Here is an 11,441-nt window from a genome sequence, read left to right on the forward strand (position 1 = left end):
CCGCACCACTCTCTGCAGAATGCTGCAATTAAGGGAGGTACAATTCCCATACCAGGCAGTGATGCTGTCAGTCAGGATGCTCTCAATTGTGCCCCTGTAGAAAGTTCTTAGGATTTGGGGGCCACACCAAACTTCTTCAACCATCTGAGGCGAAAGAGGCATTGTTGTGCCTTTTTCACCACACAGCTGGAGTGTATGTGATGTCCTTGATGATGTGGATGCTAAGGAATTTAAAGCTGTTTACCCTCTCAACCCCAGATCCATTTATGTCAATAGGGACTAGCCCAACTCCATTCCTCCTGTAATCCACAACCAGTTTCCTTTGTTTTTGCAACACTGAGGGAGAGGTTGTTTACCTGACACCACTGTGTCAGAGAGATGACTTCTTCCCTGTAGGCCACCTCATTATTGTTTTAGATTAGGCCAATCAATGTAGTGTCATCGGCAAATTTAAGAATAAGGGGTAGGTCATTTAGAACAGAGATGCGGAAAAGTTTTTTCACCCAGAGAGTGGTGGATATGTGGAATGCTCTGCCCCAGAAGGCAGTGGAGGCCAAGTCTCTGGATGCTTTCAAGAGAGAGTTAGATAGAGCTCTTATAGATAGTGGGGTCAAGGGATATGGGGAGAGGGCAGGAACGGGGTACTGATTATGTATGATCAGCCATGATCACAGTGAATGGCGGTGCTGGCTAGAAGGGCCGAATGGCCTACTCCTGCACCTACTGTCTATTGTCTAATTAGCAGATGAGAGCTGTGAGTGGCGACACAGTCATGGGTATACAGGGAGTAAAGGAGGGGACTTAGTACACAGTTCTGAGGGGCTCTTGTGTTGAGAGTCAAAGGGGATGAGGTGAGGAATGGTAAAGGAAGATACCATGGCTAACACTACTCTGTGTAATCTACCTGGGCTGACTTGGCTGGGATCAGGTAGTTGCTACTTTCATGACTAGCTTTTAAACTCTTTTGATCAATATTTAAAGACAGTTTAAAACTTGTTTTCCATTTATACTGATACAAAATTTTTGACTTTGAAGTCTTATCCATTAATATTCTATGAACTTGGTTTCCTGATGTACTTAATACCATAATTGACGCACGTTTTGGCCTAGTTTGCTGCTCAGACTATAAAAACAATCATGTATGTTGTCTGCATCTTCCTGCTACAGAGTTCTCGCTCTATCTTGCAATACAGCAACATGTATTCACTTGCTTACCCTAATACAAAAATTAGTTGCAACTCTGAAGGTGAGGATGGGAATAATTGGTAAAAGTGACTTAATGAGCTGATGCCGTTCTGAAATTGACTTGTAGATGGGTTGTCAAAGACTAAAAATCTTCATCTTGAGAAGAATCTTGTTAGAAAATGTTGTACAAGATGTTTGGTTCCCATTGATTAAATAATTGTCTTCTCACACTTCCTGACCCCCCCCCCCCCACACTCCACTACAAAGGAATCACTTCAGAAAATGAGCAAGAAGTGAAACAGCTTACAAGTGAAAGCGATTTTGAGCGGATTGTGCGGAAGGCTACTTTAGTTATGTACTGGAAGCTTAATCCAAAGCGAAAGAAACAGGTTGCTGTTTCTGAACTCCTGGAAAATGTCAGCCAGATCAATGCTGAAGGTAGGATAAAAGAAAACAAAACGGCTGGGCCTTTTTTGTTCTTGGAGAGATGACAGGCTTTCAGATTTAAAAGGAACATGTTTTATGCTCACATAGTTGAAGTTTTTCCATTCCAGAACAAAGGAGATGTCCTCCTCCTTCAAAGAAAGGGGCTTCTCTTTCTACTCACAGACTCTCACAGCTACCTGGACCCTGTCACTTGTGGAAAAAAAATGCTATCCCGTTCTCTCAATTTCTCCGTCTCCGAAACACCTGCTCTCAGGATGAGACGTTTCATTCCAGAACAAAGAAGATGGCCTCCTCTAAAGAAAGGGGCTTCCCTTCCTCCGCTATCAATGCCACCCTCAACCATATCTCTGCCATTTCACACAAGTCTGCTCTCACCCCATCTTCCCGCCACCTTACCAGGGATAGGATTCCTCTTGACCTCACCTACCCACCCTACTGGCCTCTTCATCCAGCACATAATTCCCCGCAACTTCCGCCATCTCCAATGGAATCCCACCACCAAGCATATCTTTCCCTCTGCTCCCCACCTTTCTGCTTTCCACAGGGACTCCCTGGTCCACTTGTCCCTCCCCACTGATCTCCTTCCTGGCAATTATCCTTGCAAGACAAACAAGTGCTCCAGCTGCCCCTATACCTCCTCCCTCACTACCGTACAGGGCCCCAAACAATCCTCCAGGTGAGGCTCCCCTTCATCTGTGAGTTTGTTGAGATCATATACTGTGTCCTGTGCTCCTGGTGTGGCCTCGTGTATATCGGTGAGACCAACGTAGATTGGGAGACCGCTTCGCTGAGCACCTATGCTCCATCCATCCAACAGAAAAAGCGGGATCTCCCAGTTTAATTTCACTTTCCATTCCCATTCCAATAAGTCTATCCATGGCCTTCGTCTAGTGTTGCGATGAGGCCACACTCAGGTTGGAGGAACATAGAGTAGTACAGCACAGAATAGGCCCTTCAGCCCACAATGTTGTACTGACCCTTAAACCCTGCCTCCCATATAACCCCCCCCACCTTAAATTCCTCCATATACCTGTCTAGTAGTCTCTTAAATTTCACTAGTGTATCTGCCTCCACCACTGACTCAGGCAGTGCTTTCCACGCACCAACCACTGTCTGAGTAAAAAAACCTTCCTCTAATATCCCCCTTCAACTTCCCTCCCCTTACCTTAAAGCCATGTCCTCTTGTATTGAGCAGTGGTGCCCTGGGGAAAAGGCGCTGGCTGTCCACTCTGTCTATTCCTCCTAATATCTTGTATACCTCTATCATGTCTCCTCTCATCCTCCTCCTCTCCAAAGAGTAAAGCCCTAGCTCCCTTAATCTCTGATCATAATGCATACTCTCTAAACCAGTCAGCATCCTGGTAAATCTCCTCTGTACCCTTTCCAATGCTTCCACATCCTTCCCATAGTGAGGCGACCAGAACTGGACACAGTACTCCAAGTGTGGCCTAAACAGAGTTTTACAGAGCTGCATCATTACCTTGTGACTCTTAAACTCTATCCCTCGACTTATGAAAGCTAACACCCCATAAGCTTTCTTAACTACCCTATCTACCTGTGAGGCGACTTTCAGGGATCTGTGGACATGTACCCCCAGATCCCTCTGCTCCTCCACACTGCCAAGTATCCTGCCATTTACTTTGTACTCTACCTTGGAGTTTGTCCTTCCAAAGTGTACCACCTCACACTTTTCCGGGTTGAACTCCATCTTGTATTCCTCTTGTATTCCATCTGGGTAGCCTCCAACCTGATGGCATGAACATCGATTTCTTGAACTTATGGTAATGTTCCACCCTCACCATTCCCCATTCCTTTTTCCCTCTCTCACCTTAAATCCTTTCCTGCCCATCACCTCCTGGTGCTCCTTCCACTTCTCTTTCATCCATGGTCTTCTGTTTTCTTCTATCAGATTCCCCCTTCTCCAGCCCTCTATCTCCTTCACCAATCAACTTCCCAGCTCTTTACTTCACTCTTCCCCTCTCAGTTTAACCTGTCACCTTGTGTTTCTCCCACCTCCCCCCCTCCCCACCTTTTAACTCTGACTCCTCACCTACTCTTCTCCAGTACTGCTGAAGGGTGTCGGCCTTAAACGTCGACTGTACTCTTTTCCATAAATGCTGCCTGGCCTACTGAGTTCCCCCAGCATTTTGTGTGTGTTGCATGGTTTATGATAAATTAACTTTGGCTTTATTATAATGCAGAGACCATGGCTGAACCAGGCCCTGTCCCAACAGTGCTGCAAAAAGAGAGACGAGTGCTTGAACGACTGGTCAGTGTTCAAAGTAAGAGCAAAAGTTGCTAGCCATTTCAGTTTTAGTATCTTAAAAACCAGTTTAATATTCTAATGGAATTTTTTTAAGCAATTTCATTATTAACACAACTTTCCACATGTTTGAAGAATAATTCCCTCATAAATGCTGCATCATGGATGTTAAAACCGGATTTCACCATAATTTTCCATGAGCTGCCAAATAGCATCATCAAAAAGGCAGCTTGCAATCAGGTTCCATTGTATATTACAGATTTTTTGAGGTTGTTCGCTGCATCCAAGAGTAACTACTGTTTGGATGATTACATGAAAATCCATTAGAACTAAAGAAAACCTGAAGTTTCAAGGAAAACTCTTAACTCTTAAAATTTGGAAACAGTTGAAGTCCATGTCCGTGTGCCAAGTCACCGCTGAGTATAAGTAGTTCTCAAACAACTTTCAAGCAACAATGGGATAGTGGTCTGGGGCCAGGCCAATAATCTCTGCCTCAGTGTCAACAAGACAAAGGAGATGGCTATTCACTTCAGGAAAGCCTGCACCCCCCGCCCCACCTTTTACATCAGCAGTACAGCAGTAGAAACGGCAAGCAGTTTCAATCCCGGGGAGAGCACGTCTACAGATGCATCCCAGCACATTGCATCATTGTGTGGTGTGGAAACTGCGCTATGGCAGACAGTGGACAGTTAGAACTGCCCAACGCATCACTGGGTAACAGCCTACCCGCGTGAAGGACATTTATACAGAAAGGTGTTGAAAAAGGCCAACAATATTATGAAGGATCCCACCCTCCTTACTTATGGACTGTTTGTCCCACTCCCATCAGGAAGGAGGTACACAGGATATGCACCAAGACCAGTAAACTCAAAAACCATTACTTCCCCAAGCCAACAGGCTGATCAACATCTCCACTCAATAACCCACTTCAGCATTCCCCACTACCACAATATACACATCACTGAGTGTCACCTCTGTCAGCTTTGTAGTTTATGTTCTATGATGCCATTGTAAGACATTTTATACAGCAGAAGTGCCTGATTAGATTTAATTGTACCTATTTTGAAGATTAGACAGTTCAATATGCCAGGATACTGCTAATTAGAAGATATATCCTTAGGCCTGAAAGGCTTTTTTTTTGCCTGGATTGTAAGTTATCCATAGATACAAAAAAATTAATATCATGACAATTCTGCTCCCACCCACCCACCCAGTACAGTCCTCCAAGCAAAGACTCATCCATACAATACCCATTTGTATACTCATCTATACAATAGACTCATCCAGTTCATCCATTCAATTAAAATGCATCTGAGTATTAATTCTGTTAATGTTGATGGGAGAGAAGCTTTCTGGCCTTGTAAGAAAGCTTCACTGCCTCTAATTTTCATGTGGCAAAGTTATAATTAGACAACTTGTTCATAATTTGGCATAAAATGACATGCTGGGACATAAGACGCTGAGATAATTAAGATCTTATTAGATTACACATCATGCTTGAGCTAAGAGTGATATTCAATTTGAACTTGACTGTAAGTGGTCAAGTGCCGGAAACACGGGCTGGTTCTGTTGGTCATTGTTAAAGCCCTTTCTCCAAGCATGAAAGTAAATGCCGCAGAGTCTGCCACTTTTGTTGCAGTGGTGCAGTGTTTTAGTTGCCTTTCTGGTGCATCCGGATGTATTAACAAAAATTGATCCTGCTATTTCAGGCAACAAGGACCTGAAGGTAGATGATTTTGTTGACATGACTAAGAATTATGCCAAGGGTATTTTACCGTCTGGCTTGTTAGCCCAAGGAGAAGATGACAGCATTGAAGGGAATCCGCCTGAAGACATGCCCATGCAACAGAAGGTAAAATTAAGAATGTGCCTAGTGTATTCTATAGTTGATTTTGGCAAACTGCAGTCTCAGAAAGGAAGTAGAGTTCAGACTTTGACACTCAGTTTTGCAATATCCTGATTTTGCAATCACATTTATTATTTGGTGAATTATCAAAATTGCAGTTTTATAAAAGGAAAAAGGGCGGGTGAGCAGTCAATTATAAATGGTTCCATGGTTCATTTGAATACAGGTGAATGGTTCATTCTAAAATCTTCCTTTTTTTTTCAAATAATAGCAGCACCAACTAAACAGATTGAATTGAATTCCTACAGATTATGTATTTTTCTTTAAGTGACTTCAAGTAAACATTGCAATTAATCCTTTAAATTCACATCAATGGGTTTCTGATCATTTTACTGACCTATTGAACTGTAGTATTATCTTATAATTTGTCAATGGTGACATTGCCTTGTTGCAATTAATATAATCAGCTTTCGTCAGTAGTTGGGGTTATAGCTTGATGAGTAGTTTTTGTTTCCAATTGTATACAGGTTTAATATTTTAATATAATGAAGATTTTCTATCATCTTTTACAGATTCTGAAATACCCACTTCATGCCTTAATGGAAATAAAGGAACATCTAATTGAAATAGCCTCCAAAGCGGGAATGCATTGGTTGCAGACAATTATTCCATTCCATCATGTAAATGCCCTTATCTTTTTTTTCATAATTAGCAACTTGACAATAGATTTTTTTGCTTTCATTATCCCTCTAGTCGTCTTTTACCTTTCCTTTATTTCCATGGTGATCTGCACTTTGAAAGTCTTTCAGGACAGTAAAGCATGGGACAATTTCAGGACAATGACTGACCTGCTGCTGCGCTTTGAGCCAGATCTAGACGTAGAACAGGCTGAGGTAAATTTTAGTTGGAGTCATTTGGAACCACATATACACTTCATGCTGTCCGTGTTCTTCGTGATTCTTTCGTTTCCGGTAGCAGACAAAAATTGGATTCCTTGTTCAGAGCTCGCAATCATTGCAATTTTCTTCTTGATAACATCTTATATGAGCTTGAGTTCATGTGCAGAGCCATACACTCGGTGGGCTCTCATTTCAGAAATTTCATGGTCAATATTGGGTTTCTTTCGATCTCTTCCTGATGGTTGGTACTATCTAAAGGTCCTTGGGGAAGATATTACAACCATCACGATAGGTAAAAACTTTGTACTGAATATAGGTCTGCCCTGTGTCTTATACTGTTTCTTGTTCTACTTGTTCTTCAGAATGGCACATCTGAGGAACTTTAAAGGTACCTACTGCTTCTTGATTCCTTACCTTGTCTGCTTTATGTGGTGTGAACTTGCAGTAGTTTTACTTAAGATATCCACAGGAATAGGTCTGATAAGGGCATCAGTTGGCTACTTCCTGTTTCTCTTTGCCCTGCCCATCCTCTTGCTAGGACTTGCATTAATGTTTGTGATCCAGGTAATAAAATGGTTTATTTCTATGGACTTGATCAAGATCATTGTCACCATTGTTTTGTGCGTTATTCCTGTTGTCCTCCACATGTGGACAAAATCAACGGGCACCTTACTGGGACTAGTTAGGTCTCTGACTAGGAGCTCAATTGTAAAACTCATCCTGGTTTGGCTCACTGCCATAATGATGTTCTGCTGGGTGTATGTGTATAGATCTGAGGGAATGAAGGTGTATAACTCCACCTTGACTTGGCAACAGTACAGCTTGGTTTGTGGCCCTCGTGCCTGGAAAGAGACTAACATGGCCAGAGTTCAGATGCTTTGTGGCCATCTTGAGGGACACAGAGTCACATGGACTGGAAGATTCAAGTATGTTCGTGTTGTAGACATTGACAACAGTGCAGAGTCTGTGATAAATTTGCTTCCATACTTCATAGGTGATTGGATGAGGTGCTTGTATGGCGAGCCATATCCTGAGTGTGATTCCCAAAATGTGTCAGCAGTCGAGGATGACCTTTGTCGTCTCAAATTCCTCGCAAAGCACACCTGCCATCTTAAAAGATTTTGTTATTATAAGTTTGAAATTACTGTTGGCATGCTATTCAGTACAAATGGAAATGAGGCATCTCAAGATGATGCAACTAAAGATATTGTACTGAGAGCTAGCAATGAGTTCAAGAATGTTCTGCTGAACTTAGTGCAAGGAAGTGTGGTGGAATTCAGTACCATTTTGGAGGGCAAATTGGGTAGTAAATGGCCAGTCTTTGAGCTGAAAGCCATCAGATGCCTCAACTGCATGTCGAAGTTAATACCACCATCAGCAAGGCAGTTTAAAATTGAACACGATTGGAGAGGCACAGTAAAGCAAGCTTTCAAATTTGCTTTCAATTTTTTCTTCGAGCCAGTCATCTGTGCTTTATAAACCTCAATTTTGCCTTTCAATCTATTCTTGCCGGATAAGCTCCTGCTTTCTTCTCTTTGAGGGGTATGCTGCAGCACATTTATGCCACGAACCTGAACCTCCAACTCATTGGAATGAATGAATACGCATAAGGCAATAAAATGCACATTACCTAGTTCAATCTAAATGTTATCTGGACCAAGTCATCATGGTTATGTAGGAAAGGAAGCTTGCAATACTTGGGACTTGTGCTTCATATGATCTTAAATGACTGTGCTGCTACAATCTACTCTTTCAGTCTGGGCAACTTTAACTAAATGGGAGATTAGATGGTTGTGAATGATTTTGAACAAGGTACTTAAAACTGTTAACTAGTAAGGTACTAATCTATCATTATGCAAAAGAGTTGATTTAAAAAAGAATGCTAAATAACAAATCATGTACTTAATATGTTTGCTACAGTTCCATAGATTACTGGAATGTACATGTGTGGCCATACCTATTTACTAGAAAATATACTGTAAGAGGTCTCAGTGAAATGGCATTTTAAGCTTCCTCTGCTTTTGCCTTTGCATGAAAGAAGTTTGAATTTAAGTAATGTCACCTGGATTTAAAATGCAGGGGAAGACTTCAGTCACATTTAAAGAAAAATTACTCTATCCACACAAGGTTTTTATTGAATAATCATACTTTGCATCACGTGTATTATTTTCATCTGGAACTGTACTTGTATACTACTGAAAGATCACTGGATTCTATAAAGGGTACTTAAATTTGCATTTTTAAAAGATGGTATATTTTATTTCTTGTTAAAGACCTAAGATAATATAGTCAACCTATGATGTTGCACCATTGGAGATGCTCAGAGATCACTGAAGTTATTTTACAAAATTAATTTGAGAACACAGAACTTGAATGCCAGAAATTGAATTCCATCACAATGAGGATATGAGGATCCACTTCTGTTTTTTAAAAAAATACATTTAATGAGCTGGGAAATATTTCTCATCCCTCCAAACTCTGCCAGACAGGTACACTGTAATGTAACATGGGCAAAATAATTGTAGCATACCTGTTGTTAAACCTTTAACCAATAAATTTCATTGTAATATTCTCTGAGCATAGGATTGTGGTGATGACCAATGAAGGAATAAGTTATGATTAACAAGAAATTGGTCCATTCTTGGACTTAGCACCTTAAGTCTCAAATTACTGAGAAATTGACCAAGATTTGGGTATTAATAACAGACAGTTCAAAAACTGTTGATCTCAATAAAATTAGTTTACTACCATCTTGGTTTATGCAATTATTAATTGGATCTTACGTGAGTATTTTAATCACCTTTAATCAGACTTCTTGTTCATGAAGCTTATTTGCCTCCAACTAAATAGTATGATGTATGTGCACAGAAAGATGCTGCCTCTTGCCAGCATTATTAATTGCATAATCATGCCAAACAGTATGAGGTATTGATTTCCAAAGATCAATCTTTTGTGAAATATTATAAATGTTTAAAAGCTAAACATGGTTGGAAAAAAAACAAATGTTAAGCCATTTGATTTTATAGTTTCTAAATAGAAAACCAGAATTTAAAGTAGAGTTTTAACCTTTCATTACAGTTGGAACATTACTTTGAACGTTACTTAGCCAGCAGTTTTCACTGGTTTTATGAAAACCCTTTTCTATGTAAGACGAGGGGGAAGAGTAAAAGATAAACTAGCATGAGAAGTTGTTAACTACTACAACAATATACTTGGTCATACATTTCTGGTTCTAGAAGTAGTCATAAGTAATAAGGTTAGCATAATGGAAATGGGACAATATTTCGTACGAACACTTGGACATTGCGTTCAGTATGATTAGATCTACCATATCTTTGCAGGGAGACGTGAAATGCTGAAATTAATTCACAAAATTATGTAGCTGAACTTAAAGTAATAAAATCCTTTTTTCATAAATGTTACTTTTAAACTATTTCTGTAATACAAATTCCAAATCGACAGAAGACTACTCTTTTGTGAATGATTTTGACATCTGTTTGTCGGACACTATTAATGTTTTGAGTTAAAACTTAATTAAAAGCTAAATGCATGCACTGTTTCCCAACATAGGCTTGTAACTCATGACCCTTTGTAATAATTTAAAATGTTTCTTGACCTAATTAGTCAAATGCTTCACAGGAATTGAATTTGTTTCATGCTGCTTTTACTATAAATCACAGTCCATTGAGTAATCAGTTTTTACTTTGAAATGCCTGATGCTGACCTTTCACTGTGGCTCTGTAACCCTGTTATTAAGTATTCATGAGTTTAAACAGAATAGATAAGCAGATAATACATTTGGGGTAATATTGTTGAAGTGGTACTTTCTGTTGCATAAGGATCAACACTAGAATCCTGAGAAATAAAACCTGGTGCCTATGGAGTTGTCATTGAACTGAAATATTTTTTTTATAGCAAAAGTCTTACATGAACTTAAGTTCACTATTGATGGTTATTTTCTTAAGCTTTACCATTTATTTAAAATATTGTGACAGTTCATATCAGCTTGAGTAACATCTGCACAAAAACTTGTATGGGCATTGTATTAAATGCTTGTATTGATGTATTACCAAAGAACCTTAAACTTCTGGTGTTCTTAAATAAAGGTACTTATTGACCTGTTTAGTTCCAGTCTTTTATTCTTGTTACATTTGCAAACATAAAAAAAAATCATTGGTACAAGGAATTAAGATAGAATTGTATACTCTAGTAAAGAGTCCATCTTTGGGGATAAAGTGGGATGGAAAGTGATACATTACAATATTTTTTCCCTAAATATTTCAGCTTCAATGTGGGAATAGACACAAGCAACTGGACTGTACAAATAATGGGTTAGTGTTTTTTATAATGAATTTAGAACTTGCATCAAATTTCTTCATGGAATTATCCATCTCAAAACAATGACAGAATTTGGATTGTCAAGAGGCAAAAGAATTGGTAATTACTTTCATCCATGCAGAACCGCAGAATTTGTCTTCGGGCATACAGAGATACATTTGCCTATAGCTGGAGGAAATGGTGTTTGCCAGACCCATAGGACAAGTAGACTCCCCCATGGATAATAATATTTTTTCCATCTGTGTGATTAGTCATAGTGAAGAAAGAATTTCATTTTGGTTTTTATAGGATTTTAGAATTATTGCCCGTGTACCTTTGATTAGAGCTGAATGGACAAGCAGTTCTTATCACTTTGGGGTTGCAATGCACGTGATCGCTCCCAATTGAGGCCAGTTGGTCAAAGATCGCACCCAATGGAGGCCACTGTTAGGATGCAGCGTGAGTTACGGGTCATGGAAGAACT

General features: G+C 39.9%; 1 protein-coding gene across 1 annotated transcript in view; it reads left to right on the top strand.

Moving 5' to 3' along the window:
- wfs1b (Wolfram syndrome 1b (wolframin)) overlaps nt 1-10,765 on the top strand; it is a 30,504-nt gene extending 19,739 nt beyond the window's left edge. The window contains exons 4-7 of the mRNA XM_073042660.1: nt 1,453-1,623; nt 3,834-3,914; nt 5,605-5,747; nt 6,314-10,765. Coding sequence (XP_072898761.1) covers nt 1,453-1,623; nt 3,834-3,914; nt 5,605-5,747; nt 6,314-8,119 — 2,201 coding nt within the window. The 3' untranslated portion in view covers nt 8,120-10,765. The remainder of the gene's footprint in view (nt 1-1,452; nt 1,624-3,833; nt 3,915-5,604; nt 5,748-6,313) is intronic.
- The last annotated feature ends 676 nt before the right edge of the window (nt 10,766-11,441 follow it).

Source organism: Hemitrygon akajei, chromosome 4, assembly GCF_048418815.1.
Source record: "Hemitrygon akajei chromosome 4, sHemAka1.3, whole genome shotgun sequence".
Taxonomy (NCBI): Eukaryota; Metazoa; Chordata; class Chondrichthyes; order Myliobatiformes; family Dasyatidae; genus Hemitrygon; species Hemitrygon akajei.